At 35.4% G+C, this 19,549-nt stretch overlaps 1 protein-coding gene across 1 annotated transcript in view; it reads left to right on the top strand.

Moving 5' to 3' along the window:
• LOC150098699 (tetraspanin-18-like) overlaps window positions 1–19,549 on the top strand; it is a 71,839-nt gene that overhangs the window by 38,512 nt on the left and 13,778 nt on the right. The window contains exons 5-8 of the mRNA XM_090404962.1: window positions 831–905; window positions 8,339–8,407; window positions 9,817–9,945; window positions 12,378–12,464. Of these exons, the coding sequence (XP_090261088.1) occupies window positions 831–905; window positions 8,339–8,407; window positions 9,817–9,945; window positions 12,378–12,464 (360 nt within the window). The remainder of the gene's footprint in view (window positions 1–830; window positions 906–8,338; window positions 8,408–9,816; window positions 9,946–12,377; window positions 12,465–19,549) is intronic.

The following is a 19,549-nucleotide window of genomic DNA, read 5'->3' as shown; positions in this document are numbered from 1 at the left end:
AATCTCCTCTCTCACACACTCACACAGTAAGTATTTTATTAATACCTTTAATTTTCTTAGCATAATGAGTCATAATTGCTTATTAGTCTGACAAGTGACTTTTATAAGGTTATAACTTCCTCTTTCAAAAGAAGTTTTCTTTCATCATGCAAATCATATTCAGTACTTTTTTTCAATGCTTCTCCATTTAGTGTGGGTACACAGATACACTTTATTCTTTCCAGTTTAATGTCATAAGTGAGTTTATGCATTTGCACCCAAATTTATTAAATAACATTGGTTCTAAATCTGAACCTTTGAGGTGTATTATTTTAACCACCTACCTCCTGGATATCTTCTCTAAACACTTTTTGTCACTGATCTGTTAACCAATTTTTGAACATTTAAGGGCTTGACAGACGTCCTTACTACTCTCTCTCCACCTTGAAACTGGTAAGTAAGCAACCTAAAAAGGGAAGAATGGCAAACTTGGCTCTACCAATGATCTTATTGGTAGAGCCAAGTTTGATCTTATATTTTGCAAGCGTCATGATTAGAAACTTTCTCCGGTACTGTACTATCTTGTACACCACCAGAGAAATTTGTTTTATTAGCATATATCATATTTATGGTTTAAGAAATTTTTGTCATTATGAAAAAATTGTTATAGCAGGATATTTTGCTCTTATATCTTCATGAATTATGTCACGGATGTATTTTCATTGCATTTTCAAACTATTTTTAGAATGGTTCTTCAGTATTATCTTATTAATTGATAATTTAAAGAATAATTGCATGCTATTTATTAATGCTGGTAATTTTTGTATTTAGTTTTTTCTTATTTCCCCCAGTTCCTGATATTCTCTGTCCTGTCTGTGGTTTCTGAAATAGGAGGCATAATTGCACTAAATGTTATGAAAACAAAGGTAAGACATTGTGACAACCAAACTAAATATGTAAACTTATATCATGTGCACAAATTTAAAATTGCATTATGTTGTAATTTTTTTAGAATTGTTGATAGAATAAATTTTGGCACAATGATTTCAAAGTTTTGCTAATAATTTTTCTTGTTTCAATCAGTTGGATGAGTGAAAAATTACACTAAGCGATCACTTTATTTAGCAACACCTCACCATCTTAAATGGGAAGGTGTTCCTAATAAAAAGTGGCTTATAATGCCAATTGTAATTCTAGCTTTAATTACTTGATGTATACTAAGTCAAGTGCAGGTTCATAATAGTTAGTAATAATAGAAAAATGTCCATTTTAATTGTTGCTCTAGAAAACAGCATGCACACACATACTGAAAGACAAATATATGATATGAATGGGTAAGGTAATGAACAGGAGTCATTAACCATAGCATAGCAATACTTAAGCATCTATACTTGATGTAAAATTGTATAGGCATGTGACTTGAAATAGCATCTACTTCAAACAGTTGTCTGCCTCTCCTTCCCCCAGACAACTGGGGGAAGGAGAGGCAGATGCAAATGTTTATTTGAGATATTTTTATATAAGAGTTTATATAAGAGGCCTTGCAAATGTTTATTTAAACATCATTTATCAGTTATATAAACCAAGTGGATATTAAATCCAGCATTATTGCAAAGCCAAATTTAGAAACTATGAATTTCTTATGAAATTTGACCAGAGAACTTAGGAATACACTCGCCAGCATTTACGAGCTGCCCTAGCGCAGATCTTATAGAAAACATGATCGCTTGCCCAAGCATCCATATATTCACCTTTTATTGGTCTATTTTGATAAGGTTTCACTGGCCTGACAGCTGTTTCAAACTGGTTGATTCTCCTCAGAGACCAGGCAGAAACCTTAAGAGCGCAAAAACTCTTGTTCAGCACTAAGGAACTCGAAGTGTCGGAGAGATGTATTTTTCATAAGCGAACTCTCGGTCGGCGCGTAAAGTATTTACTAAAATAAAGAGCCAAAAGGTTTCAGTTCAGTGATGCATCCATGGGAGGATAACTGAAGGCCATCTGATCTGTTCAAATTTGGGAAGATGTAATAAAAAAAGGTCTCGCAACTTTGTATATAGATATTCCACAAGGAATCTGCTCTTGTGTAGGATTGTAACTCTTCCACAAAACTGCTTTGTAGAGGTTGCATGTTCACCCATGTCCAATCAGATTGCTTGGGTTGATGGTGTGGGTTATAAAATATGTTCTTCATGATGGACAGCAGCATATCTACCAGATTGACTGAAATGAGCTATAAGAGCAAGGAATTTGGTAAATACCTGAAAATTTAGTGGAGCAAGCTTGTCATTAAGTGAAGACATTTTCATGATAGGACGAAAGGACTGATGTTGAGGGACCTCAGAACTTTTGCAGTATATTCCAGTATTCCTTAAAATATGGAAGAAGAATATGAGAGAGGTCTTCTTGAGCCAAGGGCCTATAATTGTTGAAAGCCTTAATAAAGGACTCAGAGAAACCATTTTTTAAAAATTAATTTCATGTAATATGACATTGTCGAAGTGATAAATTCTCTGTAGAGCATAAAGCAGGAGCAAAATGTAACAAGATTCTGGTAATCCAGATTTTTGTACTAGAATGATGGTGGGATGTAGCATGAATATATCAGGATGTATTTTCTCAAAACATAGAGAATTGTAGACTACCATCCATTTGATGAAGAATCAATAAATCCATAAAGGCTGTTTTTCCCTTTCCTTTAAAGTGAACTGAGTCCTAGAATGAATAATATTTATTTTAGAGATGAAAAGTTCTAAATCTAATGGAGAACCATCTCACACAGCAAATGTTGTTCACATATCTGTACTAGAGTGCAGGTTTAGGAAAAATATAATTAAGGAGACTTTTCTTTGAAGTTCTTCATAAAGTAGTTAGCAAATGTAGAAGAAAGAGGCTTTCCCATTGCTGTACCTTCAGTCTGTTGATATGATTTATCTTGAATACTAAAATAGCCAAAAAGAATCAAAAGTTTGACATGATTACAGATTTGTTTGTACAGTCTAAAGAATTCTTAATATGTGAAGCAGATTTCCCTTCTGAAGGTAGATAGTAATTAAGGTACTTAGAAACTTTATAAGCAAGATAGCAATTACAATTGATGATAGATCTTAAAGGAATGTCAGATTTGTAGATGATGTGTCGAAGGTCTTGAGTTTCATCTTTAAATCTTCATCTCAGTTGGAGACATTATCAGTCAGTTCAAGTTTAATCTGACTAACAGGATAAGACAAGAAAGGGCAGTAAGTAGAAAAATAATGCAACAGTAAGGAAATCATATCCAAGTATTCTTCTTATCTTGTATGACTACTGTTTTGTCTATAAATTAAAGATACCAAGAAATTATATACTTGGTTTAATCCTTGATCCAAGTGTAAGCAAACAAAGTTTGCACCTGAAATATAATCAGGAGCCTATCAGCTCTGATTTTAAGACTTTTCATTTGAGATTTAAGACTTCATTTCAGGAAATGATAGTTTAGGAGGAGGCAGTTTTGCTCTGAAAAGTGTCAATGCAGATACAAAACAAATTCAGTTGATGTTTTCTGAAGAAATAGAATGTAGGCCTTCATCTGTAAATGAAAAATGTTCATTATTGGCAAGTTTCTCAGAGAAACACCACGGTCATGACTTTCATAATACCAAAATTTTGTCTTGAATGATAAAGCTAGATATATTAACTAATTTATCCATGTTATTAAATATTAGAAGAGGGATTCCAAGAATTGTTGACAAGTAAATTAAACTTCTGTATGAGAATACTGCAAGTTATAAACTCATTTGTAAAAAAAAAAAAAAAAAAAAAAAAAAAAAAACCTAGTGAAAGATTACTGCCTTCACTCTCTTGATCCAGACACCTGTACTGAACTAAAAACTGAAATAATCCTCACTGGAATGAGCCTTCATTCCCACCTGCAAACTCCTGATCTATATCTAAACCTGGTTCTCAAATTAAAAAAAAAAAAAAAAAAAAAACGCACTTCTGCAGTCCATGATAAAAATATAGCATACGTTTAATGGCTTAAATTAAAAACTCCAGGTTCTTGTTTAACCTACACAACAGCTCAAAAAAAGTATGAAAAATAAGTTATCAACCATTTCAAGATAGTAGACTTCGTAAGAAAGAAATGCAATCAACTTGCATCCTGCAGTTGAACTTTCTGGTTCCTTGTTAAGGCTGTTGGGTGTAACCTCTGCCTTTCTCTGTTCCTACCTTTCTGTCATCCTGATGACACTGGTACCCTCACCCAAGGTAAAGACTAACCTTTTAACTTCAGTTTTTTTTCTTCCAACTCTTTCCTGGATGACCAAAACAAATTACTTCCCACACTACCACAAACTACCCACTACATGCCTCCTGAACTTCTGCCAAGACATCAAAAAAACCTTGATACTAATAAGGCCAGCCTGGTTGGCCGAGTGGTTAGCATATCTGCTCTCCAACCAACATGCTTCAGGTTTGAATCCTGCCATGGGCATAGGTTTTGTGATCATCTTTAGATATGAAATGAATTTAATCAACAGATGTGAGACCCCCCCCCCTCTTATTGGAGGCCTGAAGTGACTTGAAAAAAGTTCCATGTTTGGTCTAGGACAGGGTTTCTGGGCTATGTAAAAAAAATAAATTAAAAATACAAAAATATATAAAATTGATAAAATATTCCTATAAAAAAATCCTTCGTGGGCGGAGCAACATAGAAAAAAAAGAGAACTCCTAGTCCAGATGGACTCATTCTTTTTTGTCAGTTGTGCTTCAGGATTAACACCCATCCTGCATCGTCTATGTTGCTGTCACATTCTACTGGCATCTACCCAACAGCATGGAAGCAAGCCTAAATCTAGCCCGTACCCAAAAAGGGTGACAAAAATCAGCCAAGCTATCTAACTGTTGTCCCATTTTTCTGACTTCAGTATTTTCAAAAGTGATGGAGAAGATTATCAGCAACTGGCTTTTTCCTAGAGACTTGTCAGTTAATTAGAAATCGCCACTTTGGATTCTGCCATTCTACAGCTGACCTAGCTAATCTCACTTGCCTCTTGGACACAACCCACAGGAAGATTTGGAGAAACCCATTTTATTGCTCTTGATGTTTCAAAGGCATTCGATCATGTCTGGCATTGAAGCCTGAACAAGCTAGCACTCTGTGATTGGATTGCCAGCTTCCTCATTAGTCATTCATTGATTGGCATGGTGGATGGCTTCCTCCTTTACATCATTGAAAGTCTCTGCCTTCAAATGCTATTTACAGCTTTGCCAGTGATGGTACTCCTCATCTCTCTTCCTCATTTGAGAAACCCTGGCTCAAATGATAGGAGCCTTGATCTTTCATAACCAATAACTTAAACACTGATCTTCTCAAATGGGGTGAAGATAACATAGTAAAGTTCAATGCTATAAAAACTGAGGCCTGCCTTATCTGCAAGAAACATCGTCCATCATGCTCTCTTACTTTTGATATGTTCCAATTTCCTATCAAGATCAGATTTCTCTTCTTGGCCTGACTGTCACATCCAATTTATCCTGCCACAAACATATTATATACATAGCCTCCTCAGCCTCTAAAACACTTGATGTTGTTTTCCATCCAAAACATTACTTCTCTTCATCTCAACATCCAACACTTTTTATAAGTCTCAGATCGATTCCATCCAACCTTTAAGAAATATATCGTAGGCTACTGTTATGTTGGAAGACATAACAATTTTATTGCTTAAAATAAGAAATTAATAATCTACCAGAAGTGAACTTTTATGTATAATATTGTATTATAGTATTGTATAATCTTAATTTAGTATTGTGAAATTTTATACAAAATATAAAATAGTTACTTAGTCGGATATTTTGTATGTGAACAACCAATCAATTTTGTTAGAAAAGAGAAATCAAATACAATACGTGTATGGCCAATTTCAGTAAGTTTGTTGTGAAGAACTGTGCTTCCCCCCCCCCTACTTTGAATAGAAAGTTACGAGAGTTTAGTTAGGTTGCTGTGAGTGGCGCTATGTACTGCGAGAGACGCAAGGAGAATAGGACGCATGCGCATTCAACAACAGCGGGAAAGAGAGGTAGTTTAAAAGCGAGTGCATCGCTATTAGCAAGGCTTTTTTCTCGGAGACGTTTTTCCTGCTGCTGTTCACCTGTGTGATGGATCGTCCGACTGGTAGGAGGGAAGCTTCCACGTGGTTCCCCTAGTTAGTGGAAAGTATAGTCATAAGACAAAGGAAACTACCAGTTGGAGATAAAGAAAGCCCAGCAGACTTAATGGTGGAAAACAAGAATGTGGATGTCCATTCGAAATTACAGAAGGAGAGCCAAGGTATTATTTTTTCTCGGAGACGTTTTTCCTGCTGCTGTTCACCTGTGTGATGGATCGTCCGACTGGTAGGAGGGAAGCTTCCACGTGGTTCCCCTAGTTAGTGGAAAGTATAGTCGTAAGACAAAGGAAACTACCAGTTGGAGATAAAGAAAGCCCAGCAGACTTAATGGTGGAAAACAAGAATGTGGATGTCCATTCGAAATTACAGAAGGAGAGCCAAGGTATTATTGTGATGAAATAAAATCTGAAGTAGCCTAGAGATTTAGTGCAGCGAATCGGTAAGACGAACTTTATATTTTCTAATCTGTGAATTTAATTGTGAGGATCTGAAGTGTGTGGAAAAGGACAATCCTAGAACTGTGGCCGAATATAAATGCAAGAAATAATGTCATTGTTTCGTATTATGTATTTGTAAAGGAACTATTAATGTTACTCAGATCTTGGAAAAGAGAAAGAAATGTTAAATTGGATAGGACTATTAAGGAAAGTTTTGATTGATTCCTAGCGTGTTTAAGAGAGAGAGAGAAATAAGTAACTAATCTTTAACTTTGGTATTCTGTGATATAAGCTTTAAAGTAATGTATTTCTGTGATTTATAATTTAGTATTGGTATTCTTAAACATGAATTTTCAAGTGTTTTGTTTAAATATGTGTGCAAGAATAAGATATGTATGTGTATCCAGATTGAAAGACTGACTAAGTTTATATAAATGACTTGTTTGTTTTATTTTAGTGAAATTAAATTGTTCTGTTATTTCAGTGAAGTTAGTTTTCCTTATGTCTAGAGTTACTGCACTTGTTCATAAAAGTTAAATGAACCTCTTAAAGGCGGGAAATAGTTAAGGATCAGGTCATGATTGCAAAGTTACAAATTTTATTGGGAAGAGTGAATGCTGACTGGTCTCTAACTCCCTGGTTTTAATTTCAGTATATACTAGGACTCAAAGTGGCGCAGCGAAAACAAATAAATTTCTTTGAGTTTAAATAGGGAGATAGAACCAGAGCTGAGACAAAGAAGTTGGCATCCACCATTTGCATTTCTTTGTCCCACAAGACCTCAGCTTCATTCTTGTCACAGGTACGGCCATATTGAGAATTGAGAATCAAGAATAGGAATTTTTTTAGGGAAAGTCGACAAGACACTACTTCTTTCTCTTTAATCACTTACCCACACATGAATTGCACTGTAATGTTATAGGCCCTGCGATCTTTCGTGTGGGGTCATCATAAATAAAATAACACAGACAAGTCCTAAAGGAAAATTATTTCACTATTTAAAAGGACCAAGGATAATTTGCAATGTGCTACATTTTTTGACATGCTTTCCATGAAGCTTAAACTCTGATTAAGAATAGGAATATAAGTAGATGTAGTTACAAAAAAAATTAGATGGACTACTTCCATATTTATTTGATGTAAAATTTTTATCCATAGTATCCAAAGCATCATCAGTACAACAAAATAATAGAACACAATAAAAAAAAAAGTAACAGAAGAATTAATACTCCATCACAAGTTCAAATAAAACAACCAGTGATCAGTAAAATTCTTAATTAAAAAGGATGTATATAAAGAAAATATTTATTAGGAGTGTTTGTAGCCTCTGTAGTTCAGTTTTTAGTTCAAATTGTCTCAGTTTGAATGCATTGGATACGGCCTTCAGTTATTCTATATGATGGATTATACCACTCCTTTTCTTCTTCAACCTATGCATCCCTTAAGACAGGGCATGAGCCAGTATATATTACTCTTCTGCTGCATTCCCTAAGGACAAGAATTTTTTGATCGTAGATCAGTGTTCACAGGACTGGTTTGTCTGTTCTAAGGGACAGAACAAACAAACCTTAGTTTCTGGGAGTGGGGGGGGGGGGAACTCCCTCCATCTCTAGATGAGATAGACAGAATTTGAACCTGGTTGGAAAGACTTAGACCCATATTTAATAGCCTTTTGGTTGTTTTTTTATATGAAACAATATCTTGATTATTAATTACATTGTAACTTTTTATGCTGTAAATACATAATGCTCTTTTCCCATCCTCAACTAGATGGCCGATGTTCTGCAACGAGCATGGACTGAAGTGAACCAGAACACAAGAAACTTAGTTCAGGATCATGTGAGTATGTTGTATTTTAAATGAAATTCATAATAATGGTTTAAGCAAGAAGAAAGGGGGGAAGAGAAATTCCACATGTTCTGAAATATCAGTACATTAAAATTGTAATTCAGACCTACTGTTCTGATAAGTTTCAGAATTATATGCATTTTTGTTATTGACAGGATATTCATAATCTCATTTCCTGAACATCAGATCACATGGACACTTTCCTTAGGAAAATTATACATATGCCACTGATTCACAATTCTTTGTTCTTCAATAAAAGTATAAGTTTTCCAAAGCAGAGCACCTGTTTATATTTTTATTATTTTTTATCTCTGTAAAGAGATTGTTTTACACAGAGTGTTAAGTAAAAACAGAAGAGTTCATTCCAATTGGTACAGTGACTTTTAACTCTTTTTCTTTTAGAATCTGAAAGATTATTGACTTGAGACCAAATAAAAAATATATACATTTAATGAAACTAAAACTATATATACATTTAATGAAACTAAAACTATATATACATTTTAAATAAAATTACACAAAATTAATTGGATCCAAGGCCTTCAAAAAAAAAAAAAAAAAAAAAGTCTATACTTGACAGATTTTCTTACCAAACAAAATATAATTAATCATTCTGACTCGTTCTATAACTGGTTTGTTGAAAATATACTTAATCATGTCTACCAGACTAAACACTTTGTTTACACAACAAAATGTTTATCAGTCAGTTTTCTTGTTCGGCTCTTTCCTGAAAACATAGAACTACTTCTTCACTTCCATGGGATCTTTTTTTTTTTTTTTTTTTTAATTCCTTATTTAGCATATGATTTTTTTTTTTTTTTTTTTCAATCATTCCTCTTGTTTCACTGACGTATAAATATTCTTACCTCTTGCAGTTCAATTTGACATGCAAATTACTAATTTTTGTACCAGAGAAAGAAGTTTATTCTACTACTTCATAAACAACATATCTAAGTAGAGCTCTTCATATTAAGCCACTTTAGTTTCAGATTTTACTAATTCTTTGCCTTTTCTGGTAGAAATAACAAATAGATCTGGTGTCCTTAAGACAGAAGATGAAACTTTTCATTCAGCGTTTCCTCGAACATTGAATTAGAATGTCAACTCCAAATATCTTATTTTATTTACTAAACACTTGTTGACAGTCAACTCTTCCAGTTTAAAGATTCGCAGTGCTACGATTCCTTTTTGGAATCTTCTATTAATCTTCCGAATCTCATGTTTTCTTAAAAACATCCTAAGAACAACAAAATTCTCTGGTTACTGTTTTAATTTTTATTTGTGTAGTTAGTGAATATTTTCAATCAAGAATTATTTGCTAGCATTTCTATAGAGCACTTTTCAACAGCTTTGAAATGCAAACAAATTTAAATGGATATATACATGTTTACTTTTAACAGTTTGAATGCTGTGGCTTTGTGGGACCTGAAGAATTTGCAGATACAACAGATCTAATTGATGATAGCTGTTACATAAGTGTCATGGAAGGAGATGGAATTTCTGTTAGTCAAATGCGTAAGTTAAATAGAGTAAGTAGAAGCTTATATAAACTTGCAATGAATGACAAATATCTATTGAAATTATTGCATAATTTAAAATACACTACTAGTTGATCTTGATAGAGGAAACTTTTATGCAGCTATATACTTTATTATCATTATTATTAAGAGAGACCTCCAGGGAGTCAGGGACTCGCTGAGGAAGGCTACATGCACCAGTTAACAAACTTATTCTTGAATTCATTCACACTGCTTGCACACACACATCCACTGGCAATCCATTCCAATCACACACCACTCTGTGAGAGAAATGGCATTAATTTTCAGCTTCCAAGGATGCCCTGTTGTCCTTTCCCCATCCTCCATAAAATGAAAAATTCCATCAACTGAAATCCTGTATGAATTTGTATATCCTTTCAGAACTTTGTAAGTCACAATCACATCACCCCTCTTTTTCCTGTTTGTCATTGTCTGCAGTCTACAAATTTTCAGTTTGTCTTCATTATCAGTATTCTACAATCCTGATATCATTATTTTTAACACTTCTCCTTTGCACACTCTCTCTCTCTCTCTCTCCACTGTATCAGAATTGCAATGGAAACCAGGAGACCAGACCTGCACACAATAGTCCAAGTGAGGCCTTATCAACGGCTTGTAAAGAGGCAAAATGACATCCTTATATTTGCATGTTAAAGTTCATTTCAGCATTGCAATTATCTTTTGAGTTGTATTTGCAATCTTCGCTACATGGCCCCTGAACTTCAACTTCCTATCTACTAACAATCCAAGATCCCTAGTTTGTTCAGTTTCTTCTAACATAATCCCAGCAATATAATATGACATTGGATATCTAATCATGCCAAAGTGGATGACTTTATATTTACTGACACTCCTTTTCCCATGCCTGCAATTCCAGCCTATTCAGCTCTTCATATCATTCTGGCCTTTCATTTTCCAGATGTTTCAAACGTGTCTTGGCTGCAGTTTGAACTGGGAAATTTTTGCAATAGCCAGATTTTTCTGGCCTGGTTGGCTGAATGGTTAGCGTATCTGCTCTCCCACCAAAAGGTTGCAGGTTCAAATCCTGCTGTGGGCATGGATGTTTGTGATTGTTTGTGAAAATACCAGTGGTGATGGTCGGTAGTAGATGGTGCTGGTGTAGATGATGAAGGTAGTTGTGGTTAGTGGAGATGGAGAGTTGTAGAGTAAGTGCCCTCCCTCAATGAGTCTTTGGATTCCCTGGAGGTGTTACGTAATAATATGATTTTTGGTCACGCATCCTGAGCAACAAAAAATAGCAGAAACATTAACGTAAATCATTTATGTATCATGTTTACTCATAAGAAAAGTCTCTTAACATGGTAAATAAAACTATTATAATTATTTATTATGACACACAATAAAAATGAAAATACAATAAATTCTAAAAACTTTTGGCTTGCTTTTGCATGATTTTTAAGTGTGTTGCACTATATCTATGATGCATTTTAATAATGTAAATGTGCTTCTACTGATACTGACCTCCATGTTATTTTTTACATAATTTACAAAAAAACTTTCACTTAACTGATGTGTTTTTTTTTTTAATTTATAATGTGGTGCTCAAAATCATGGTGCTGAGATTTTTTCCTTTTCCTGCATGAACTTTAGTTCATTTCTCTCTTTAATAAAGAAACAAATAAGTGGGGACATCTTAAGGCCTATACAATTAGAAGTCATACATACTTCTATCCTCTGTTACTTGTGGTGTCACATAAATCCGAGATGAGTTCCCTCTAGTTACTTCTGTTTTGTGCAACTAACTCTACTACTCTAGCTCTCAGAACCAGCCTTTCTTTTTTATTTATTTATATATTTTTTATTTATTTTTATTATTTGTCATTCTATGCCAAGTTAGTTTAGGCCTTTCCCTTTGTGCTAGCAAGATCTGTTAAAGCTACCTTTTGGGATCTCTTATCCATTCTCAGTACATGTCCAGTCCATTTCCATCTGCTATCTTTTTATTTCTTTGGAAAAACATTTTGCTCAGTGCATTTATATACAGACAAGCTAGCATATTTTCAAAAATAACTGGTTTCAGATATTTTTTAGAATGGTATATCCTTTGCTGACAGTGAATGTTGACTGACAAGTTATTGCACATTTACAGGAAACTGACACATCAGCTTTAGAGCACATGCATTTTACAGATAAAATACTGCCCCAAACTATCTTTTCACAAAGCCACATAAGCTAAAACAATCTTTCCAGATCAGCTTCTTTTGGTATTGTACTAAATTTCTTGCATATTCATTTGACATATCACTCATTACACTAAAGGTATTCATTAAAAATATTTACTGTGGATTACTTAGTTTATTTTTTGATTAAATGTGAAAGAATTACATTAATATAGTGCTGTATATGAAAATATTTTAGCAGATGTTCTTTTGAAGTTATTTCAAATGCTATTTTTAATTTAGATTGGCTGTAAAGAAAAGTTAGTGGACTGGTTTTATACAAATAAAGTGATATGGATAGTATGTCTTGGCCTTTTTCTCTTACTCCAGGTAAAATTCTTTTGTTTTAAATCAGGTTCAGTGACTTATTCAAAATTTCATATTAATCAAAGCAAAGTTTCAGAAAATTACACTGTAATAATTTTTAGACTGGTGTCGAGGCTAGCTGGTGAAAGGACGTACTGTCGAAGAGCTCCTGAAAGATTTGTGATTTTTGTTGATTTATTAATATTTTGTTAGATTTAATTGGGTAATTTTAGTATATTATTGTAATTTTATTAGTGTAGTTAGTGTACTAAAGTGTTTTATAACATAATCTATGTCGGGAAGTCGCCGCTAGAGGGATTCGTAGTGTGTAGTGTTCGTGAAAGCCTCCAGATAAGATGAGCGTTATTTTCAGTTATCGTTGATAAATTTACTTTAATATTGCGTAGTTTTGTTTGCCTTGCGTATCTTAGTGCGTCTGTTTGTGTGTTTTTGGTGTTTATAATTTGATAAAATACGTTACTAGTAATGGTTCCAGTACGAAGGAAGATGGCGGCCAATAATGATAGTTCGCCATCTTCTTTCAAGAACGGTAATGTAAAGGAGATGATTCAGTGTACTATCTGCGAAATGTACGCTTTGCAGAGTGTGGTTAGATGATAATAAAGGAGTGAATGTGTGTAGAAAATGTAGGGAGAATGAGGAATTGAAGTGTATTTCGGATCGTGAGTGTGACATTTTTGTCAAACTTCAGAATGAAGAAAATAGGGATATGACAAGAAACAGCGAGGTTGTACCAGAGAATTGTGAGAGTGCGAATGTAGAAAGTGTGAATGATAGTATTAATGGTTTTAAAGAGAATAAAAAAGATGAGATAGATGCAGTGAGTGAGATCGCGTTGTTAAATGGTGCGATACAAAGGGCAAAACAGCAGCTAGAGCCTATGAGCAAAAGTCGACTGAATGAACCAACCAATAATAAAAAGTATGACAGGAAAAATAGGCGTATGAGTGTGAACATGAACAAAATGAAGGATAGAGTGCTGTATGTAGACTCGTTAGTACGAGGTGTGTTAGTAGAGGATTTGACAAAATCGTACCAACCTGGTGCGACCATAAAGGATGTAACTTAGTCTATTAGAGAGCAAAAGGAAAGGGGGAAAGAAATGATTGTTGTGGCAGGTACAAATGATTTGAAAGGAGATAAAAAGATAATGATAGAAGACCTGAATTAATTGTTTGAGGTAGCAAAAGAAAAGAGTGAGAGAGTTAGAATGATTAGTCTTTTGCCACGGTATGACAGTGAAATGTTTAAAAGGAGGGCCATAATTGCGAATGACTTTATGCGTCGGTTATGTATGACGAGTGGTGTGGAATTTGTGGATGTGTGGAGTGAGTTCGATGGGCAAAAGGATCTATATAAGATGGATGGCTTGCATTTGAATGGTTACAGTGTAAGGAGACTTGAGAAAGTGTTGCTGAATGTAATGGATGTGCAAATTCAGGGAAACTAGATTTATTAAGGGGGGGGGGTAGTTATACAGTCCTCAGGGAGGCAGTTGAATGTATGAATGAATATAATATGCCTGAGCAAATAAGGACAACAAATCAGAGTGGGATAGTTAATATAAGGCATCAAGGTAGGGTTGGGACTAATGGGGGTCTTAAATTCATGTACACTAATGCTAGGAGTATTAGGAACAAGAAGGAAGAGTTTTTGGCCATGGTTGGCACTTCCAGACCACAGGTTATTGGTATTAGTGAATCATGGCTGACTGTAGATGATATAGCTAGTGGGATTGAATGTGATGGGTATAGTGTGTTCAGGAATGACAGGGAGAATAAAATGGGGGGGGGAGGAGTATTGTTGATGATAGCTGATGAGCTACAGCCAAGGAGAATAGAAGTTGAATTGCAGGATAGAGAAAAGAGCACATTTAAGGCCATTTGGTGTGAGATTGTGACTAGCAGAAACTAAATATACAATTGGGTGCTGCTATAGACCAGGTGATGGAAAAGATGGTGGTGACAGTATGCACAAGCAAATAGAAGAAATGAGTGGAAGGAGGGTAATTATTATGGGAGATTTCAACTATGGTCGTATTGATTGGAGTGAGGAGAGGATACACGGGAGGAAGGAATTGGATTTCATGCGGTTATTAAGGGATAACTATCTGTGACAGCATGTAGTGGAAAATACTAGGGGTCAGAGAGTGCTTGACCTAGTAATTACATCTGAGGATTTGGCTGTAACAAATATGACCACATTGCCACCAATTGGTGAGAGTGATCATAGAGCCTTGACTTGGGAGGTGGCTAAAGGTGTGGAATTTTCAATTAAGACAGGGTACATGTGGAATTATCGGGCTGGAAAGTATGACAAGCTTAGGAGTTTGCTTGGTTCAGTGCCATGGCATGTACAACTGCAAGGACTAGAAGTTGATAGCATGGGAGGCAGTTAAGAAGTATTTGCATGAAGCAATGGCTGACTGTATACCTAGAGTCCGAATAATAAATCAAGTAGGGGTTAAATGGATGAATAACAAGATTAAGCTTGAGCTGCAAAAAACGAAACAACTATGGAGGGAATTTAAGGAGAAAGGTGACCGGTAGGCACATGAACGGTATAAAGCGCAGGCCAGAAGGGTAACGAGTGTGGTAAGAAAAGCAAAAAAGGATTACGAAGAACATTGCCCATGCAGGCTAAAGAGAATCCTAAACAGTTTTTTAGATATGTAGCAAGTAAAAGGAAAAATGTACATGGCAGAATGATTTTAAAGAATGCCAATGGTAGGGAGGTAACTGAATCAGTTGATATAGTTGAGTTACTGAGTGAGCACTTTGCAAGTATATATCATCCAGGTGGTGACATTGCAGAAACGAATAAACCAGTAGATTATACGGGAATTGTGGTGAATGAAGTGGAGGTGAGTAGTCTATTGCATAACCTCAATGTCAATACATCCGTGGGATTGGATGGTATACCAGCTCGTGTCGTATGAGAAGCAGCTAAAGAATTGTCAGTACCCTTGACCATTTTGTTTAATTTGAGTCTCGGGTCTGGGTTAGTCCCGAGGGGGTGGAAAGAGGGGAAAATAGTTCCACTGCATAAAGGTGGTTCCAAGACTGCTGTTGTAAATTACCGACCGATTAGCATATCAGGAATCATTGTCAGGGTCTTAGAGAAATTAGTCAAGAAAAGAATACAGGACTGGATAGATGAAAATGGGATATTGTATGGGGGACAACATGGTTTTGTGAAGGGTAGATCATGCCTCAGTAACTTGCTCACGTTTTATAACACAGTGACGGCTGAACTGGATAGGGGTAATGAGTTTACAGTGATACTACTGGACCTTGCCAAGGCCTTTGACAGGATACCACATGGAACCCTAATCAGTAAACTGGAGCAGATGGTGATAGATATAGGGTTGGTGAGATGGATAGGAGGGTGGTTGAAGGAGAGATACCAGAGAGTGGTTTATGCAGGAGAGGAGTCTAAAAGATGGCTTGTGACTAGTGGTGTGCCGCAGGGCTCTGTTCTTGGACCACTGCTTTTCAATTTGTTCATCAATGATATAGGAAAGGATTTGAGAAGAAGTGTTCACTTGTTTGCTGATGATGCAAAGTTGGGTAGAGCAATTGCGAGTGCACAGGATGTCAAAATTTTACAGGATGATATGGATAGTTTGGAGAACTATCCATATCATCCTGTGACTAGTGGTGTGCCGCAGGGCTCTGTTCTTGGACCACTGCTTTTCAATTTGTTCATCAATGATATAGGAAAGGATTTGAGAAGAAGTGTTCACTTGTTTGCTGATGATGCAAAGTTGGGTAGAGCAATTGCAAGTGCACAGGATGTCAAAATTTTACAGGATGATATGGATAGTTTGGAGAACTGGGCTAGGGAAAATGGATGTCAATTTAATGTAGCAAAGTGTAAGGTTTAAAAATTTCACTTTGGGGTGAAAAGAATAGCAGCAGTATATCGCATTGGTGGAACCGTACTCCAGGAGATTGCTGAGGCCAGGGATTTGGGAGTGTTGGTGGATAGAGAATTGAAGTTTAGGGGGCACATTGCAAAAGTGACTAAATCAGCTCATCAAATCACTTGGCTTCTGAAAAATACTTTAACATGCAGAGACAAACAAGTTGTTGTTCCTCTGTATCGAGCCTTGATAAGACCCCATCTGGACTACTGTGCCCAGTTATGGGCACCAGGGTTTCTTCGTGATGGGGAGGAAGTGGAGAGGATCCAGAGACGAGTGACCAAGATGATAGAAGGTCCGTGGAATGAACCTTATGAGAATAGGTTGAAGATTTGTGGGTTGCAGAGATTGGACGATAGGCGAAGGAGGGGTGATATGATTGAGACATTCAAATTACTGAAGGGTTTCTATAAGATTGATCCAGAAGATATTTTTGAAAATATGGCTGGTGATGGGAGGACTAGGGGCCATGTATGGAAAAATACTTTAACTGGGCAAGAGCGTGGTTGACAAGGGAGTTAGAGCTAGGTTTTTTACTTGGAGAGTGGTGAATGAGTGGAATAAGCTTCCAGAGTCTGTTGTGGGTGCTACGACTGTGAATGAGTTCAAGGCAAGGTATGATAGATACTGTGTCAATGTCGAATAGTTGTTCTTGACATGATGTTAGGGCCTCCTTTGATGAGTGTCGACTCCTTGGAGTTGCCCGGAACAACAACAATAATAATAATTTTTTTTTTCATATTTAATGTACAGAAAGTAGTCTTAAGAAATTAATGTGTTGCAAATTCATTTGGATTCAATGATTTACTCAGGATGGTATTATCTCCTATGGCTGATGTTTTATTTTACACTAGGAAATCAATATGTACACAATGAATTTCATGTAAGTGTCAGAATGAGGCCAAGCAGATTTTATATGGATTGTAGAGAATTTTCCAGTTTCTGACCAAGTGTCCAGTCCTTGTTTTCCTGCAGATACTAAATGAATAAAGATGTGTCAGCAGTTTGGAACAGCTGCCCATTTTATTGTATTGTGTGAAACCAAACAGTGGTAGTACAGTACACTTAAAAAATCATTCATATCAGGGAGATGGCTGGCCACCCCTCCAGTTTTTGTCAGGCATCTAGGACAACGCATGAGAAATAGTTCGCTATAACTGAACTATAATTATGCATCATCAGTGCACAAAATATCAGTATGGAAAAATATAGATGAGTAGAGGAACTCAAAATACCATGTCAAATTACTGAAACAACGAACATCAAAATAAACGAGATCCATGTAAATAATATTTGCTTCAAGCAGTAAATCAGCAAAACAGAAGATTAGTGATAGCATTTAATGCTAAATATGAAGATTTTCAACAACAACAATTAAAAAAAAAAAAAAAAAAAAAAAAAAAAGAGAGAAACAGATATAGAATGCAGATTAATAGATAAATATCATTTGGGGATGGGAGTATATTAAACAGTTTGAAAATGAATCGGCTCTTAAACCTTCTTTTTAAAAAGAAAAAGAAAACAGTTCTACTCTTTCAAGTAAATCAAGATCCATAATAATCAGTAGGAATTTTTATTTGTTATATGTTCTCTCGTTTGAATTTATATTGATCTTTTATTCTTTAGTGTTTTGTAAGTATGAATATGTATCTAAAACAGAAATCCAGCAAGATTTTGCCATTATTATGTACCTTCACCTCTAGATTTTCCTAAAAACTGAGTTAGGTTTATTTCCTTCGCTGTTTTTTTGCAGTTAAACAAAACTGATTTCATCTTATTTCATTTGCCTTTCTCATCATCATCAAATCCTGATATATACCCTCAACGGGTGTACAGGATATGATAGTACGACATGAAAAATTTACATCATTACTAACTTCCTATCTACAATTTTCCTCCAAATCAGTCTGTTAAATGTCAAGACTCCAATATTATCAGATCTTATATTTCTGTCTTCTAAGGTACTTTTTAGTATCAATCCACCTATATCTTGGTCTTCTTTTGGGTCTTTTTTCCTGCCAGCCTGGCAGAGAGCACTTGTTTTGCTAATCTTTCCTCGCCCATTCCTTGCTAATCTCATACCACCTGAGATTAGCTCTGCTAATGCATTCCTCGATGCTGACAATATCAAGTTCTTTCCTAATATCCTCGTTTTTAATATGATATTTGCCATTGATGCCATCTGTTCATACCCCTAATCTTTTCTCAGGACTCTCATATCTGTGGTCTCTAGTCTTTGGTCAAGTATTTTATTTCTAACCCAGCTGTCAGATCCATAAGTTAATTTGAACACTGTCTTATATGCAGCTAATTTAGTGTTTTGACTAATTTCTCTCTTATTCCATATAAATTTATTCAGTTGACTTCCTACCATACTAGCTTTGTTGATTCTATTGTCTATTTCTCTATATATAATTACCATCTTCAAAAATTGTGCCTTGGTCTTCCTCTGGGGCTTTTTCCTACCAGCCTGGTAGAGAACACTTGTTTTGCTAATCTTTCCTCTCCAATTCTCCTTAAGCGACCATACTACCTGAGATTAGCTATGCTAACAATGCCAAGTTCTTTCCTAATATCCTCGTTAAATGTTTTAGTTGTTCTATAGGTTCTCCATTCATGATGCAGCTGATATTTTCAATGTTTCTGTTTATTTTCATACCAAATTTATTACAACAGTTAGTCAGGGAATCTTACAGACTTGCACTGGATTTATTTAAAAGTATGACATCATCTGCATAAAGTAAAGAGCTGAAATTAGCATCTTCAATTTTGATATCAGATTTAATACCACTTTCCTTCATAATGTGATCCATATAGATAATAAGAGAGGGGATAATGTACATCCTTGTCTGACACTAGGTGCCCCATTAACACCATATAACTGTAGCGTTTGGAATAGCTTCTCTCTTGGCACCTTGTCATATGTCTTTTCCAGATCTACAAAACTTAGAGATCTTTGTTATATTCCCATGATTTCTCGACTATCTGTTGTCAAGTGAAAATCTGATCCTCATAGCCTCTATTTGGCCTGAATCCAGCATATTCTTCACCAAGCTTCTCTTCCACAATCCTTCTCAAGTATACTTGCATATATCTTATCAAGACTCAGTAATGAAATGACTCCGTAATTTTCACATTCAGTTTTATTTCCCTTTTTATATAT

Source organism: Typopeltis vanoorti, chromosome 15, assembly GCF_054136105.1.
Source record: "Typopeltis vanoorti isolate ZY-2024b chromosome 15, IOZ_Tvanoo_1.0, whole genome shotgun sequence".
Classification (NCBI taxonomy): Eukaryota; Metazoa; Arthropoda; class Arachnida; order Uropygi; family Thelyphonidae; genus Typopeltis; species Typopeltis vanoorti.
Note: the sequence above shows the minus strand (reverse complement) of the source record. Positions and strands in the feature narration are given on the sequence as shown.